Source organism: Athene noctua, chromosome 4 (assembly GCF_965140245.1).
Source record: "Athene noctua chromosome 4, bAthNoc1.hap1.1, whole genome shotgun sequence".
NCBI lineage: Eukaryota > Metazoa > Chordata > Aves > Strigiformes > Strigidae > Athene > Athene noctua.
Genome location: NC_134040.1, coordinates 8843728 through 8861856, shown reverse-complemented (window position 1 = coordinate 8861856; position 18129 = coordinate 8843728). Strand labels below are relative to the sequence as shown.

The window sequence follows — 18129 nt, the reverse complement described above, 5'->3', positions numbered from 1 at the left end:
GATACCAGACCCAGTGGAAACTGCCAGGCACCAACCCTATCCACATAGCACCTGTATCTGGTATGCTGGTCTCTACTGGAAGACTTCTGTATCCACCTCCATCAGCAGACTGGGGACAGTGATGTCTGTAAGGCCTCTATATTCAAGCAACAGAACAAAATAGGCTGAAAGGGTCCCTGCCCTTCACCCAGCAAATTACTGGACCAGAGGTCTTCTGCATAAATAGTAGGAAGTCAAAGGGAATAGTGGAAAGCCATTTTACCCTGAAAGAACAAAGATAAGGAAGTGCTCCCTTACACAGCAGTTGCCTAAAGGCACACACATACTTTGGCAGGTGTAGCACAAACTCCTGACAGCATTGTCACTATTTACATACAGTCTGTGGGCATACATCACTTTGCAGCTCTTTATCCTTTCCAACAGGAATCTATGAAAACAATTGTCTTATCTGCATTAAGCGCAAGTAGAGAAGGACAATCTCCAGCTCCGCACTGTGCTGAAACACAGCCCTGTCCAGCACAGCAAATATATCAAAGAGCAGCAGCTACATCTTGTGGAAAGATTGAGCATTGCAGCCTATCCCTAATAATACGAGTTTATAGTGGTAACAGAAGTTCAATTTTGCATTAATCTAGCCAGGGATTCTGCCTAAATGCTCTGTCCTTTTCTACCCACCTTTTCGTGCAAGGTGCACAAAGTGAACCTGCCCAGCACACTGATCCACTGCAAAACAGCAGTTTTGTCCAGTCACCACCCTTTCCCCTAAACCAGTTTGATTCACGATACCACTGAGATGATCCAACACCAGGAAGGAAAGTCTAACCTTCATGGTTGTATGTTGAACCTTATCTAATTGCAGGCTAACATCAGCCTGCAACCTCAATACTCTAAGAGAAATCAGTTTCCATAATTAAACACGCACAGAGGCAAGACAGTTCACAAATTAGACCAAGTACAAGATCTCTCATCTGAATGGTTACATCTGCATACAAAGGAGCATCCCAAGACAGGGCCTGGAGTAATCCCTGCTATCTGAAGTTGAAGCAGGGAGTAAAATACACTCTGTTCCATGACTAATTTTTTTCCCTGCTACCATCTGGTACCTATAAGCTGTAAATTAAAGAAAATATACGGCAGTGCAACTTCTGCAGGAGCTAGGCATTCAAAATTGTTGCTACTGATGTCATACTGACACTCTCAGGTTAGTGCAGAAATCAAGGAAAAACTCACATACCATGAAGTTGAAAGATGTTAACTGTAGACCTGACCTGCTCTATAGGGTGCTCCTGCTACATACAGTTCCCAATGCACATAATACAGCTCAGTAGCTACCTACCAAGGAGTAGACCCCAGACTCCTAAGTACTGCTACTCATTTTTCCACCCGCCCTTGCAAACTACGTTTACATACAAGGGAAGGGCCCCAAGTACAGCTAAGGGCACACCAAACAGCAACAGCCCTGCAGAGAGGAATATGCAGCTACTAGGAATAACATCCCAGTGGTATTAGAAACAAAAATTTGTAGCTTACACTGAGACAATCCTGTCAATGTCTGTTAGGTATAAACAGCTTATGTGATATGTCTGCTACTGCCCCAATTAAAGCTGACCTCATCATAACCTGTGACCTGCAGCCTACATCTCTCAAGGCTTTCCAGCATAGGCAAGCAGCAGGGTAACTGAAAAGTCAATAGCATCAGACAGGCTAATGACACACAAAAAACCCATGGACAGAAAGTGGCAAGGGATCAGCCCTGCTATTCAGTACTCCGCTTCGGTCATCTGCAAAAAAAAAAAAAAATCATTCCAGGTCCTCTTTAAAAAAAACCCACAAATCTGAACTTGAACTTTATTTTACATCACTGAATACAGCATTTGTGACACATCAAGATTTATTACAATCCTGTAACTCTGGAATGATTTAAGTGAAGCAACAGGAAGTGCAAAACAGAGACATGGCCCATGGTGTCCTTACCAGCAAAGCCAGGTCACGAGTACAGCACCTTGATGTTCTTACACAGGGAAGTGCAAGACATTGTTACCTACTGGAAGCAGCAACTGAACATAAGTTTATTGACATTTCCTACAAACAACACAGCCAATAAGATGCAAGACAAGTGCAAATAAGGAGTTTTATTTTTTCCCCTCATACATAATTAAAAAGTGAACACACAAGACAGGAACTCGGAGACTAGACATATTTACAAGACACTTAAGATATCAAATTTTCTCCATCTTCAAGATCAAGTCATCACAGATTTTCGTTAGTTCATCATTTTCTTTAGTCTGTTGAAAACAGAAAAAAGTGAGTTTCAGGTATGCCTAAACTATGCTAGATCCATGTAGTAAGCCAAGTCACAAGTCATGTTTGCCAACACCTGGAATTGAAAGGCCATTTACACACCAGTGACTCATGCAAATTTACTCTAAAGGACAGTCTATTTTGCAGAAGGTCATGTGGCACTGTTAAAAGAGCCTTGGGAAATGAGCCAGAATCCACTATACTGCCTCTGCATCTTTCACAAACTTTCCCATACCTGGGGACCAGTTATCTAGGGAAATAAGGCTTTTCAGACTCAGTCTTTGCAAGATACACTGAAGTGAAAGATATTGACAGTTTAGATTTTAATTGTCACAAGACAGACAACTCTGGTCGGATGCTGCTTTAACACTTTTACTGACGTGCAGCAATAATTTCCAGTTTCTGTAATTCCTCACATGGTCAAACCATTTTAATAAGAGTTCTTAATATAAAATGCTAATGTATTTATAACAGGAACAAAACTAGTTCTGTGCTAAATGGCTTGTTTCATCTCTCCAGTTACAGGCCTACTGTTTCCTCAGCTATGCAAAGCCTTAGCCATAAGCCTGAAAACTAACAAATACAGGACTTTCCCCCTAACAGAAATGTGTCAGCATTACCTATTTTTGAATCTTAAGTGCTGGCAAAACTACAACCATGATTCTGTAAGACTAATAGCATGCATTTCCAGGAATGACTTCTAACCCTCAAAAAGTTTTCCTCTGAAGGGTTCTAAAAGGAAAATGATGTGCCTCAACAAATATTCTAAGTGTTTACCTATGCAATATGAAACAATATCAAATACAAGGATTAGTGGCCTGAACAATATCGAAAGTTTAGTCAATACAAGAGAGTCTGTATTAGTGCTAATAGCTTACAAATCATGTTTATGAACCAGCTGAACCAGTTACTCAAGATTCATACCCAGATTGTGCTTTGGGACATGTTTAAGTTTTAGATCACCATCTCCTTCAGCAGTTCAGATAACCTCCTGACAAGCAGCCTGCAATGACCACTTCTGTGACCCACCTATGGAAACAAACCTTTTGCTCCAAGAAATTTAAGTGTACAGATGAGTCTTGACAAGAGTTGTGCCCTGAGTTTCAATGCCTATTTCCCAAACCCTGCCATCAAAACCAGCACAGTTAGCATGGTTATTTCTAGCACTAGCACAAGGTAGTTCTTGGCCTAGTCTAAGGCAATAACTTGACAAGACTAACCTTTTGTTCAAGGCTTCTCTCTAAAGACTGGATCCTCATTTGCTCTTTGCGGAGACTGGCTTGTAGTGCTGCAGACTCTGATTTAGCTTTGCTTCGTACCTGGGCAATTTCCTCATTTGCTCTGAAATGGAAGCACGATGGTGTTTACATCCCCTTCAGACAGCACAGCAAAGCTGTTCACAGAACCACACTAGATGCTTGCAGTTTAGACTAATCGCCAAATAAAAGTGTTTGAAGCCAAGTTTTGGTATTAATGAACTACATACTGCAGCAACTGTGAAAAATATATATTTCACTCCCAGTACTTGGTCTCTTGCCACGCTACTCACTGATGCAGCTTTTCCTCAGCGTGCGCCTTTAGTGCCCGGTATCTCTGCTCCTCTTTTTTAATTCTAGCCAGGTATTCTTCAGCACATTTTTTCAGAGCTTCTTCATTCTGTCCCAAAACCAAGAAGCTTAGTCAACTTTTTATATGATAGGAGATGGAAGAACCTCTCCACAAGTGGGCTATTTGACTACACTCAAGTGGCCATATTTGCTCATCACAGTAACAGGAACAACTGTTAAGTCCCACAGACCTACACAGGGACTAAAGCTCCCACTGTCAACTCAACTTTGCAAACCAGGATTTATTCATCCAATTTTCCTCCCAATAGACCATTTATTTAGTAGCAAACTTTTAGTAAAGTGTAAAGGTCTCTGCAACTAAGGCCACTAATCAGTTCTCTGTGTGTTGCTGTTTGTTTTTTTTTAAATCAGCTTTGCCTTAGCTTGCAATTGTCCTAAGAACAGCTAGAAAACTAGTTATCTCAGAGAATCCATTGAAAGATTCAGGCTTTGGGCCCTGACATAAATGAATCTAACGTTAACAGCGAGAAAGTTACCTTGGTAGGTACATACACTGACACTTTATTAGCTATTACAGCAAGTCAAGCTATTGGAAACAAGTGCTAAGACTAATTCCAGCTCTTCAATTTAGCAACTCTGTTTCCAATGATGCTTTAACTCTGTGCTAAGGAAAGGGCTTCTGAATTTAAGGTGGAGAGATGGGAGGGACACAAGGGAAAAGGATGCCTGACATGATTAGGGAAGCAGAAACTTAAGCCGTAACATAAACATTATGCCTGTTTCTCAAACCTAGACCACCACAAAATTTATAACAGGCTAGCCCTAAGCTTGAGTAAATAGGAGATGTTAATGAATAATTGAAGGAAAACACCTAAAGGTACTTTTTAAAACACCAACTGAATAAATTTTTATGAATTTCATGCAGTAAGAAACCATATCTTATGCTCCTCATTAGCTTCATTCCTCCAGTCTCTGAAGACGCTGCAGAATGAAGACCTGACTTTACCAAGTTGGGCATTTTTTAAGCTAAAGAATACCCAATAAACTTATGATTTTGACTTGTAATAGCAAATCCCCTTCAGCATGATGTAGGGGAAACAAGCTGCCCTTGTGTAGCAATTGCTACATAGGAGTGTCTCTATGATGAACAGAAAAATTATATGCTTGGAGCAAGAAACAGCTCATTCTGTTTGAAGAAACTTTGGCTTCTAATAGAGAGATCATTATCATACTTTAAGCCAGCCACTAAATACAACAAGCCAGTAATTTTTAAAATCTTTTAAGTAAACAACTTAGCACCTGGTTTTACAGGTAGTGCCTAAACTAGCTAATTAATGGCTGCTCTAGAAGTCATCATTTCCTCTTCACTAAGTCTCATTTATCTTGGAAAGATGTTATTTGCATTACAGCATCTTACTTTGCGGTAACCCTCTAGCGCTTCTTTCTGTTTTTCAAATCGTTTGAAGAGTTCAGAGAAAGATTTCTCCATAGAGTTCAGATCTGAAATAACTTGTTGCTTCTCTTCCATCATCCTCTGCATTTCTTTCTTTGACAATTCCTTCTGCTTCTGCGCATCCTCTAAAGAAGTTTGAGTCAACAGGGTTACACTCATGATAGTTACTGCATTAGCATAAAATTAGTTCCATAGTAGACATACAATCCCGACACCTTCAGTTCTTCCTCTTAAGAAAAAATGGATGTCATAATGCAGCCTTTCCTCTGAAAGGACACTATATCTTTGCTTCTGAAGAAGCATTCATATTCTCTTTATTTGCTACATATTACCTCACATCAACCCTAAGGCCATTAAAGACCAGTTAGAAGGTGCTTGCCCAAAGCATTGTTTCTCCTGCAATGTAGTCAAAATACTACACCTGAGTTTACCATAACAGGAGCCTCAAATGTTGTTATAGAAGCAAGGAATCAAAAAAATATTTGTTTTCATTAAATATATACAATAGCTGGAAGACCTGGAAGAGACTGGGATAACAAGCCAAACTAGCATAGCAAACTTTCAGGACAAGTTTTTGTTAGCACCTGAGCTATGTTTCCTACGGGCTTAAAGAAGCACAAGAAAGATGACCTAATGTTCAGTCTCCTTAAATTTATTTATTTAAGGCAGGCACAGATTTGGCTATTCAGCTTCGAACTAAAAGAATGTGCCAATAAACGAGAGTTACATTCAATGTCTTCCTAGCTTTGAAGCCACAAACTTGTCTGAAGCAAAGGCCAGATACGTCCAGCAAGAACCTCTTGACATTTTATCACTTAAACAAGGTCAGGTAATAAACAGTTAAACACAAGGTGCAGACAACTGGGTCTACCAGTTTTAATAAACCAACAGCTTTCACCACTAGATGATAAGAAAAAGGTTAGGTATGTTCATGCCTGATTCAGGAAGTCATCATTACCTACCACATACTATCATGTCTGTATGAATATGCATAAAAGTGTTACTCTAACTACCTTGTCTGAAACCTTGCACTCACCCTAGAAGCACTTGAAATATTAATGCCATCAGCACTGAAATAGTACTCACTTCAGTTAGTAACTTTAGGCTAAGCACGCCCCACCCACAAGCCAAAGTGTAAACATGGAACTTACCCATCATTTGTGTTATTGTACCTTCAAACTCAGCAACTATTTTTCTAAAAAATATGAAAAAAGGTTGAACAGAAGTTAGAAAAAGCAGCTGGAGTAAATAAATAGATATAAAAATCAGAACAGATTCATACCCCATTTCCCTGTATTCCATATGAAGCTTTTCATACTTCTTTTTCCATTCCTGAGTCTCCAACTGTTTCTCTTGAACCTTTGAGGGGACAAAATGTAAACCTTTATTTCTTGCACAGGAAAAGATACAAGATTTGATACTCAGAAGAGGCTGAAGGGCAGCTTAGGAACACGTAATTTGATACACAGAAAAATAAGTTCTAACTGCTTAACAAAATCAAAATAAAGTGTTTAATTACAAATGTGAGACAAATAAGATGGAGATTTCACATACATGATTCCCACTCAATGTTACCAATATCTCTTCAAATGGCAAGATCAGAGCCGACTCAGGCAACCGCTTGGCTACTCTTACCCATCATATATGTAGATCATCGTTCCTTGCCCAGTTATGTTCTTTTAAGAAGTAATACCCTCTCAGGTGACACATTTCCTTTTATTTACAAGACAGACCGAAAAAAAGCCACAAAATTTGCTAATCTTATCACAGGAAAGAGCAAATACCAGAAGTCTAGTCTGTAAAGATCAAATTGCTGTTCGGAGTAATTTATATTCAACACCCAATCTTCCTCCTACCATGTTTGCAAATTTAAAGACACCTCAGGTCATTTAAGAATAACCATGCTTATTTCACATCAGCTGAATTGAAGCAGAGCTCACAGTAACAGTATTAAACAGTATAAGCATCCTTTGCTAAGTGCTTTGTGCAGACTCCGTAAACTTTATTTTGTCCTGGGTTTTCTATTAAGAACTGTAAGCCTCACAACTGACTGCTGCGTGGCAGGCTTTCAATGTCAGAGACCCAAAATACATAGAACAACCTGGAATTTTTAACAAGAGAAGGTGAAAGCACATTACTGCTGATCTCCCCTCAAAGTTGCACAGTATACTGTAACACAATGATTTTCAGTATTTTAGATTAAACTAATTTTGAATGTAATATTTCAGATAACAGGAAGTGGGGCAGAAGTGAAAAAAAGAAAGTAGCAAAATAAGAGAAAGAATTAAAAATTTTTAGGCTAGAAACAAACATTATGAAAGCAAAAATGTGTGAGGATGGAAACGGGTTAGAAACTTTCATTTGCAAATTCAATAGAAATGGTTCAGTAGACCCAAAAAAGCATCCCTCCATGAAGTGCTGTATTTGTCCAGAAGGAAAACAGTTTGTTGGGTTTTTTCCTCTCCCCCCACTCTTGAGTTGCTTCACCAAAAAAGTAATCTTAAAATTTAGTATGTCTTCCTTTCAGGTTAATAGTGATTCCAAGAATTTTTATTAAGTGACACAATGACAGAGTCATCCAGTCACACCTGTCTTGCTACAACTGTTTACATGTTTAAAATAGTTCTTTGAAACAAGAGATTAGAGCACCAATTTTAAGATATTACAAGCTTTATCCCCTATTATTATATAAATTCTTCATTTTAAATCAGTGCACTAGGAGTTGTTCCTTGTCAAAAAAAGTACACTTGTTTTCCTGTACTAGACAATATGTTGGGTAAAAAATGTCCTCCTAAATGACAGCAAAAGTTATTCCTAAAAAAGCTGGTATCTTTGTACTCTAAAGGGAAAGAATAACTTAAGCAGTAAATAATCCCAGGTCATCTTTGTTTGGTGTCCTTAGTGTTACTGCCTGCAGCACAGCTAGTCAGGAATTCTGAATGCTCCCTTTTCTTCTGAAGTTAATTTTGAAGTAACACAATTAGCTTTAAGGGCATTTATGCTTAAGTATTCCTCTTACATTATTCAGTATTTGTAAGGTTACATAATGCAGAAGCTGTCAGGAATCGAGTATCAACATTTTAGAAGTGAGTGGATACATAACTCTTCTTGACTCATTAGTAAAACTGGGGTTCAAAAATAATTTCTTTAATGATTTATTTAGTTACAGAATATGCTTGAAATCCCACCAACTACTACTACCCTCCTCCACTAAGGTTTTTCTCCTCCAGACTGAGCTCCAGATCTCACTCACTTTATTAACTGGACATGCTGTTGCACCTCCCCATCACACAAGAGATTGATCACTGCACTGAATTGGCACTACAGTTTTATCTTGTTTTAAGGAAACAGAAGCAGCCACTCCCTCCCACTGGCAAGAACATGTATTTCCTGCCTAGTTTAATATAGACTATTTAGATCACTGATATTAAACCTAATCATTCCTTCTGATAATGAATGCTTTTCACTACTGACCAGTTCTAAGGTAGAACCTGAATAACAGTAAGGTTTACCATATTTCCTTAGATACTGAGTCTGAAAAGTTCTATTACCTACTGCTCCTATCAAGATCACAGCAAGGTTTTCAGAACAAGATGCTTAAGTACAATGGAAAGAATTATGAAGTATAGAGATTTATAATCCGAACACAGAGAACTTTCAAGTCTATGCAAATTTCTACTTTGGAAGGATCATCATACCTCTATTTTAACCCGCTCAACAGCTGCATCCATGTCTTTTTGGCTATATTTTAGTACATCTATAATAGCATCCACTGCCGTGTTTGTGGAAGCAGCAAAAGGGAGTGGAGGAACATCGTTAGTCAGCGAGCCTGGAATTATGGAACCTGTGTCCTGTGAGGAGAAAAAAAACCCTAGAGTTTCAACAGATTCCTATTTTCATGCCACTGATTAGCTGTATACAGATTGTTTGATGTTCAGTCAACACATTTTACTTAAACACCCAAACTGCCTCTATAACTTTGTTACCATAGCTTTCTTACTTTCATATATCTTTTAGAACTATGTAGTTATCTTTAAGGTATAACAGAATCTGCTGTCCACCAATTACAGCTATCAGAAATGAAACAGATGACACCACACTGTTCCCCACCAGTAAAAAGAGACTTTTCAGGATAAAGCACTGTGTGCAGACCTGTTCATAAAAGGCTGTTCAAACTATAAGCCTTAGACTGTATAGCATCAAGTTTAACCAAAGAAGTGCTTTTCATCCCAGCAGTTCAACTAAAATTTTGTTGCTTCAGCCGCATGAAAAAGTCTGCTTGACTAAAGCATTCTTAAAAACAGCTCAAATTCTCCTAGAACATGTGCAACACCACCAGTTTCCACAAAAAAAGATTTTCGTGGACTTCATTCTCTTAAGTATTAGAGAAGTTCAGCATTGCTGTGAGTATCCAACCTGGGTTTTAAGATAACAGTTTAAACAAGCATTAAGTATTCTACAATCTTTAGAATATCTGCGTAAGTCTTAAGTTCAGAACCTAGTCTATCCCTTCCCCAAAATATCAGCATGAAAACTGACACCATTCCAGACACCCTTACAGAAGTTGTGAATGTTCCCAGAAGATCTAGTCCTTTTGGTTTTTCTTCATTTTGAAGACTCACTGCAGGCTTTTCAGCTTCCTCAGGCAATTTACTTAAATCAGCAACAGGACTAAAAAATGAACATACACTGTTATATCCAATACAATTTCTTTGTAAAGCTATGTACTACAGCCTGGACTAAGTCAATACCTACCCACACTGAAGCGGAGCTGTCATAGTCATATTTGTTTCAATAGTACCAGAAATTTGTTTTCTTGGACTGTCTCTCAAAAGAGGGTCAAACTTCAAATACAGCGACTGTTTCCTCAAGGCAGACTCTTTGAACTGAGGGGAAAGAGGCATAAACTGGCAGATATGCTGCTTCATAGCGTAACACGCACGCACAAGTAATTCTCTGGAGAGAGGGTGAGCCTGTTCTCCAGTGGCCAGAGCATTGTTCTCAGGAGAAAAATTACGTAAAAGAACCCATGCCCACACGCTTAAGTCCTTATGTAATATCAAGTGGACTCAATCTGCTCAAAAGGGCAAACATTTCTGAACTATGCAAAACCAGCAGATGATGCTTAAAGGGATAGCATTGTAAGCTGAATGTGTATGTCATTCTCTGTCTTCGCTCATACAGCAAACACAGCACAATCAAAAAACAATTTCAATTCAGTGGATTCACTATATATTCAGTCACTCCTACTCTGGAAGAAAGCAGGAAAAACAGTAACTAAGGCTGAACAGATTAAAACATGACATGCCCAATTTAGAGACAGATTTCCTGAAACTGCCCAGAAAACAAAAGAGCTTAGAAGAAAATATTTTCTAAACCATGATCCTGCACTTTCAAAGCATTATGTTCCTGCAGTTTCGGTAACCAGGGGGGATGAAACGTCATCTATCTCCATTTCACTGCTATTAAAGAAAAATAGCACCTTTGCAAACTGAAAGCAAGAGATCCCTGATCCTTAGCAGGATTGCTTATAACTAACAACATTTCCTTCCACCACCACCCCCTGTCCAGCCTTGACAATACATTCCTTTGGAAGAGAACCCATATTTCTGTGGGCAAGTTCAAAGTGAAGTGATTTCATGAAAATATTTAAGGCTTGACAGTTTCATCTACCTTTCTTCTCCCCTCTGCCAGGGAAGAAAACAAAACATTTTGATGTCATACTTACTGATGAAGTCCCAAACTGTTCCAGATAGTCTATGCCCATTCCTAGAACTGGAAAAGGAGGAAATTATGCAATGAAGATGCAATATTGTCTCACAGTGAAGCACCCACAGACAGAAACAAATAGGTAAGTGTATAAAGTAAATCCTGCTCCCATCTCATAAACTCTAGTTTTTCATTTGCTAAAAGTATTGTATTTCTATCTGGACCTGAAAAAAAAAAAAATCAAAGATTTCTAAGCTAAGCAAATTTAGTTTCCATTTGTCCTCAAATAACTTTAATACGTAGAATTTAACACACAGTTGAAGAACTTCTGATATTTTATGGTTAAAGTGGTAAGCACATATTCTATCCTTTTATACAACACCCCATGAAAGAGTAAGATTGGCAGTCTCACCACTGAAATTAGCACACAGCTCAGATTTGAACAATGAAGTTACAATTTTTCAATATACTGATTCCACTCAAGTATGAAGATAAATGACAGACAGCACTGCAGTGCAGTCATTTGTCCAGCCTTCCACACAATGCTCCTACAAAGGATAACCCTTCCAGGTGGTTTAAGTCACAGCTATGTAGTAAACTTTTAAGACAGGCATGTAAATTCAGGAAGGCCATCCACACTGCAGTATGAAACCAGTATTACAGTAGTGCTAAGGCCTGCAGTAACCTACAAGACTCAAATACAAGGCAGTTGCATAGCTCTAGTGCTCCCAAGTTAGGAAGTCAATACCAGAAGTGATTTTAAGGGAGCATTTTTTCAGTACAGAAACTTTTTCAGCCACTGAAACTCTAAAAAGATTGTTTCTGTACCAGCCTAAATTTCATCCTTCCACACAGCTGAAGCCTACTAGCCAGCCTTTTGAATTTAGCTTAATCCAGAGAAAGTTAGAAATACACTGAAGTACATTTCCCACCACTGTTAGTCATTGTAGGTTTTACAGTCCTTTCAGAAGAGCGGAGAAAAAAAAAAATCTGAGTCGATGCCAAAATTGAAGTAGAGGAATACATACAGAGGTTATTGCAACAATATCTTTTCAGTCCTTACCTTCTGATGATGGTCTGAAAAACTCTTCAGGTTCAGCGTTAGCTGTCTGCTCATCTGTTGTTATTTCAGTTCTGCGGGAACTAAGTTTAATTTCTTCTGCAGACACTGACATTTTTCCACTGTCAGCAGAAACCAAATTATCTTGAGAGGGGACATTAGCTGGAGACATTTTAGATGGGCTCATTTGCTTCTCCTGATGAGAAAACACACAATCCTTTTTACTGTTAAAATAATGATTTAAATGCAATGATAATCACAGTAATGATCACATTGGTTTGGCCAGCATAATAAACCAAGAATTCACAGGCATAGAAACTAAACTACCAACACTGAGTACAGCTCACATTATATGGGAGTCACTTTTTTTTTTAATGAGTCCACACCCTTATGTTTGTCCTTATATGCAACTGCTGATCAAAAAAGATACTAAATACCAAGGTACCAATTTGGTTGTCTCTGATGTTACCTTCAAAAGACAAGTCTGCACAGCTGATATTCATTCTAGAGCTGCTGAAGATACACAGAAACACTAATTCCTAGACAAGATATCAAAAATGCGTTTAACAAGGTAAATAACTCTGTTTTATGGAATAACTTGGTAAGAAGCTGTGGCTGGCTATCACTGGCTATCTTCCCTATACGTTACCATGGCTATCTCTCCTGCTTGAACTCCTGGCTTGTCTTCTTGAGTTCTTGACTTGTCTTCTACCGCATTCTGTTTGCTGACTTCCCTAAAAGGAAAAAAAAAAAAAAATCATCAAAATCCGAGTCACACAGACAGTTCAGATACAATGAAGCGCTCAGAATAAGCTTGAGAGTTTCTACTGCCACAGTACAGGAAGCTTTACAGAGGGTGGGGATGTAAATTCACTGTCTTGCCTGGTGACAACTTAAATGACAGAAAGCTCTCCCATCAGGAGGACTATCTGAGAAGCAGAAAGTCATCGCAGTATCACTTATTCTTAGCTCATTTAACACCATTCTCTTATTGCTGTATGTTAAACTCATAATTTTTAAAATATTTAATTAAGAATAGAGTAACAAGCAACCTGCTACTCTTTCCGAAGTAATACAGTGATTATTGGTATAAAGCACAGAACTTCTGTAATGAAGTCCAGTACTTTACTTACTGCTGACAGCACAAACTTAACTTTTCACCTTGACAAACAGTAGCTGATCATGTTACACAGGAAGCAAGAGAGTAAACATTTCTGTCAAATTAACTTCTTGTGCCAGTCTAAGCACCTGCCTATCTAGTAGTAATGCTGACATTTTAATAGTTGAGACTTTCTAGGAAAGACAGTATCTCCCAAATAAAAAGTTCTATGTGGTGCCAAAAAATACAACTTTAGTGACATGCCTTTTTATTGGCGATAGCATTCAGATACCAAAAGCATAAAAGCAAGCAACAGCACCTCAGAGTTCAGCCAGGACACTAAGAGAACAGAATTGCCTAGTGCCTCCACATGCTGCATAATGTGCAATGCTGCTGCCTACTTACATGTTTTTTGAAAGACAGCAGCAGTCACTGTTTCTCCATATTTTACTCTAATCTTGGAGGACTGTGGAAAGAGCCATTTGACTAAGGTACTAATGTTCTTCCCATATAAGCCTGTTTCCTCCCATTCTTCCAGATTTAAGAAAACCTTTTGCCCAGAACTAGCCATTTTCCCCAATGAGATCTTTCTGTTGCAAGGTACTCCGTTAAAGGTTACATGTGCAGACTCAGCCAACCTCAGAGATAGGAAATCTAAGAGGTAGGAATCAACTACTTTGAGAAAACATCTATTTTTCCCCCTCACATGAGGAGTTCAAGGTGCTTCTACATTCAGCTACAGATTTACTTACAGGTTTTGGGGTTCTCTTTTCTCAAGAGTTTCACAGGTACTTAGTCTATTATCTTGCTCCACTGAAAGAAGATCCCTTCCTGATGAGGTACTATCCTGCTCCTCCTGCAGGTGAGCTTTCTGAGGGCTTGAATCCTTAGGTGAGCTGGAAATTTTAGAGCCTCCTCCAAATGGATTAAAGTTTGGATCATCAAGTTTGTCCCAGTCAAATTTATAAGATGCTTTGGGAACAGGGATTTCATCTTCCACATTACTTTTATTTTGCACTTCAGTATTCTCTGGTTTTGTTTTGGTAATAGGAATTTTCTTGGAAGGTGGCTTAATTCCAGGTCTTTTACCTAGTTTCTTAGGAGGTGGCTTTCTAGCACTAGTATTATCAAAGTCAAATTCCAGTTTCACTGGTCCAGCCTTGGTGACACCAGGCTTTTCTGCAGGTCCTCCTTTGGAGATAGCCATCTCTTCCACAGGTGCTGACTCTTCTGTGGAGGCTTTTTCCGCTACTGAAACATTCTGAAGCTTTGATTCCCCAGTTTTAGAAGAATTAGTTACATCAGAACTAGGACCTAAATTCCCAGATAATTGTACAGGTGTAGGTGCTTCTTCTAATCCCACTGAATTATCAATTTGGCTCACATCTGTGGAAGGAGACTTCACATCCTGCACTGAGTCACTGATTGCTTGCTTAGGGGACAGCTTAGATTTGTTAGACTCTAGCTCTCTCAGTACAGTTTTTTTTCCAGAGAGCGCCTTCTCTTCGCTTGAGTGCTCTGTACTTGCTGTGGTTGAAGCAAAAGGAGCTGTATCATCCAGCAGAAAAGAATCATTACTTTTTTCAGAAGATTTCTCAAGGCTGCTAGATACTCTTACAGGAGAATTTTGCAGATTTCCAGGAGAATGCTGCAACTGTACTGAACTTTGAAAAGGACTGATGTCATTTAAGTTATCAAAATCAAGATTGTAGGAACCTCGACTCTTCACTGGCATTTCATCATCTGGGTAAGGAGTTGCATTGACCTTCTCTGGCATTTGTGTGTTTATCACTGTGTTGTTTGCTTCAGCTTCAGTCTTTTGTTGATATGTGCTGCATTAAAAAAAAAGAACATACAGGCTGTAGCTATTTTTTTAGACATCATTTGAAGTCATCTTTAGAAAGATATTTCTACAAGTAGCTCTGCATGCTCAGAGTAACATGATTTTTTTTAAACCTGAGGCAGATAACAGCAAAAAGATATAACAGCAAGAATTCAATTGCCACCTAAACAGTCAGAAGTTGAGAGCTCTGGTACACAAGAACTATATGGAGATCAATCCTTGAAGCTCGTCAGTATTAAACTATCTGTTTTACATAGCTGCATAACCCTACGGCAGTCATCACTGGAGACTACTGCTCTACTCACTACAGCATGGATATTTGCCCTTCAGTAGACAGCGAAATATGTATTGCTTAGGATGAGTTATTAACAGTAAGGAGCTCAAACACAGGCACAACTAGTTGTACATCTTCCTGTATTCATCTATGAGTCATGACAGACTCACAAGTCTAGGACCAACTGAGTCCCGATTCAGGCTCTCCCATTCTAGTCATTATTTTGTCTGGTTATTCTGGCAGATATTTTTCCCCTGAGTATGCACCAGCATTTCATCTATGAGGGCCTACATATCAAAACAGAACCTGGACTTCAGACACTCTAAACTGTACAACAGCAGATTTGAAGAGCAAAGGCATACACAAGAAAATACTTCTCCAGTAAGAGCAACATAAGAGTCTCTAGCAGAAGAAACAGGTTAAAGAAAGTTTGTATACTCACTACAGCTGAGCATTCTACTGGTTATTGCTCCCCACTTTATTTCCCCAAACTCTACCCAACTTTTAAGGCTTAGCCTCAGACTACACAGAGTTAAGCCATTACTTCCTGAAACGGGATTTCCTCCCATTGTTTTGTCCCTTCGGAAAGTTATTATTTCTATGTGCCCTCCGTATCTGCTGTAGAACAGAACATGATTAAAAGCCACTCACTAAAAACACCACTTGGATAAATCCGAAAGCAAAGGCGGGAGATCCGAGTTCAGGAAGTCCTTCTCACCCGGTTTGAGAGCCTCTTCCCTGCAACAGTTCAGCCCCAGGCTTGTTCAACTACTCAGGCCCCGCCCATTCTCCTTCAGCGTTTAACCTAATAAATGCCAGTCAAGAGCAAGACACCTGCTTAAAACTTGAATTACTTGATGCTAGTCAAAAGCGTCACCCTTCAGCAACACCTAGTCCTTTAGCTTATTTGCTACAAACAAATCCTGACGTTTTAAAAGTAGAAGAGACATGTACAGCAAAAGCAATGTCTTGACACATAATTATGCCCTAACTAAAACCAATTCAGTGCTAGTCCTTAACTTCCTTGAACCTTATATGCACCAAATCTTCATTTATTCATGTGGGCAATAAGTTTGGGGCATAAATGCAACCAAATCATTGAATTGTGGCAGCTAGCTCAGAAATACTTTACTAAACTAGAGCATACATGCAAGTCAGCAGTTGAAGCAAATCTCTACATTTCAAGAACATTTAAGTGTTCGCATCTTTCTTCCTTCACCCCTTCCTAAAACAAAAATAGGGGTCAAACTAAAGTACTCAGTAGTTAAACAAGCAAAAGGATGTATATCCTTGCAGAAGGCAAATCTGAGATTTCTTGCCACTGGGAATTACAGATGCCAGATGTTTAGAAACGTTTAAAAAGGAGCTAAAGTCTGTAACAGAAAACATGCATTGAGGCCTATTAAACACTGTCATAACATTGCATTATTATACCATTATGACAATATTTCTAGTAAAGGAGGGTTGCTGAACCTCAAATTAGAACACTGCAGACTTTATGGTCTTCTCCAGACAGTTACTGTGAGCCACTTTGAGACCCAGGCTGCTAGACTATAAAGGCACACAGACTTGTTTGTAGTCAGGATTGATGTTCTACTCATTTTATCTTGCTAGATTTTCTTTAATCTTAGTACTCATCGACTCAGGGTGTCAATTCAAGCTAACTCCTCAGAAGATGTATCTTAAGGAGAAAATCTAAAGAGATAGAACTACACTTAACATACAAGAGAAGAAATTTTAAGGCTTAGCTTTAAGGATTAGCTTTAGAATAGTTGCAGTCTCACATGAAAACCTTAATGCAACTGTTAAGGAAACAGTTTTGTATTCTCTGCCTAATGCGTCTCTTTTATCCATATTGTAAGTTATCTCTATGAAATCAGTTACTGAGGAGTTTGAAATAGAGTTCAGTATTCAATATTACAACCAAGATAATTGTCATTACTTTTAAGAAAATTTTATCTTTGAAAGGGTTAGTGGATCAAAGTCTGCATTAATTTTGGTCCTTGTGTGCTGTTTACATCTTTTTATAAACTACAGAATTACATTTTAACTATACAGGTTATATAGGGGAAAAATTTACTTGAGTATGTCCCAGATTGCTAATACTACTGAGAGCAGTGAATACATTACTTACTCGACATTGACGGGTGGAGACAGAAGATCATCAGCCAAGGCTTCACTGCAATCAAGTATGAAAGTAGACTCAAGTTTGTCCACCATAGTAGGGCTTAGGATTTTTCGAGTCTGAGGATCTCTTAGAGGAGTTTGAAAGGTTACCTTTAAGAAAGGGGCAGGGGGGAGGAAAAAAGAACAACATAAACACCACAATATTTTCAAGCTCAAAATAGCACATGCATTCAGCAGCAGGGATCATAGAAGGCGAAAGACTATTATCAATACGAAAGTAAAAGTTTACCTTCATAGCCTTTGCCACACTTTTTGGTGGCAAGTTTTCTTTCTGGGACAGTCGTAGAATGGAAGGTCTCCCTGTAGGTTCTGGTGGTGCGAAGAAAAAGTCACTATCTTCCACTGTTAGGTCGTCGTTGACGTTTCCTCCATTTTCTTCATTTTCTGCACTTAAAATCTGCAGACTCATTCTAGAACATCAACACATACAACATCACAGCATGAATGAGAGGGTGTGGTCAGCCAGATGCACTTTCAGATAATCAAAAAAGTTGGAAGCCTGGCACTGGCTAGCAAAGATTAACAGCTTCAAAATAAGTTTTACAAGTATTGAAAATCTTCATATGAAAAGTTAGATCTCAGAAGACAAAGTATCTAAATCCAGCACTGCACAGCCCCTCTGCTTTTGTTCAGGA

The 18129-nt window shown here is 38.8% G+C and overlaps 1 protein-coding gene across 1 annotated transcript; it reads right to left on the bottom strand.

Moving 5' to 3' along the window:
- Window positions 1–2112: 2112 nt before the first annotated feature.
- Window positions 2113–17903, bottom strand: TACC3 (transforming acidic coiled-coil containing protein 3). The gene is made up of 15 exons (XM_074904376.1): window positions 17724–17903; window positions 17442–17584; window positions 13943–15022; window positions 12741–12825; window positions 12095–12287; window positions 11051–11097; window positions 10078–10208; window positions 9882–9993; window positions 9021–9173; window positions 6605–6681; window positions 6474–6517; window positions 5287–5447; window positions 3851–3957; window positions 3522–3642; window positions 2113–2285 (listed from the first exon to the last, which is right to left on the bottom strand). The coding sequence occupies exons 1-15, from the start codon at window positions 17901–17903 to the stop codon at window positions 2220–2222; spliced, it is 2700 nt and encodes an 899-aa protein (XP_074760477.1). The 3' UTR covers window positions 2113–2219.
- Between the last annotated feature and the right edge of the window lie 226 nt (window positions 17904–18129).

Bases quoted from the DNA above. Each gene is read 5' to 3' on its own strand.
- TACC3 (XM_074904376.1), bottom strand. From the start codon at position 17,903: ATGAGTCTGCAGATTTTAAGTGCAGAAAATGAAGAAAATGGAGGAAAC. The intron at 9,174-9,881 runs GTAAGGGTGTCT...TTCTCCTCACAG, and splicing joins TGGGAACATTCACAACTTCT to GACACAGGTTCCATAATTCC. The intron at 3,643-3,850 runs GTGAGTAGCGTG...CTTCCATTTCAG, and splicing joins GCTGAGGAAAAGCTGCATCA to AGCAAATGAGGAAATTGCCC.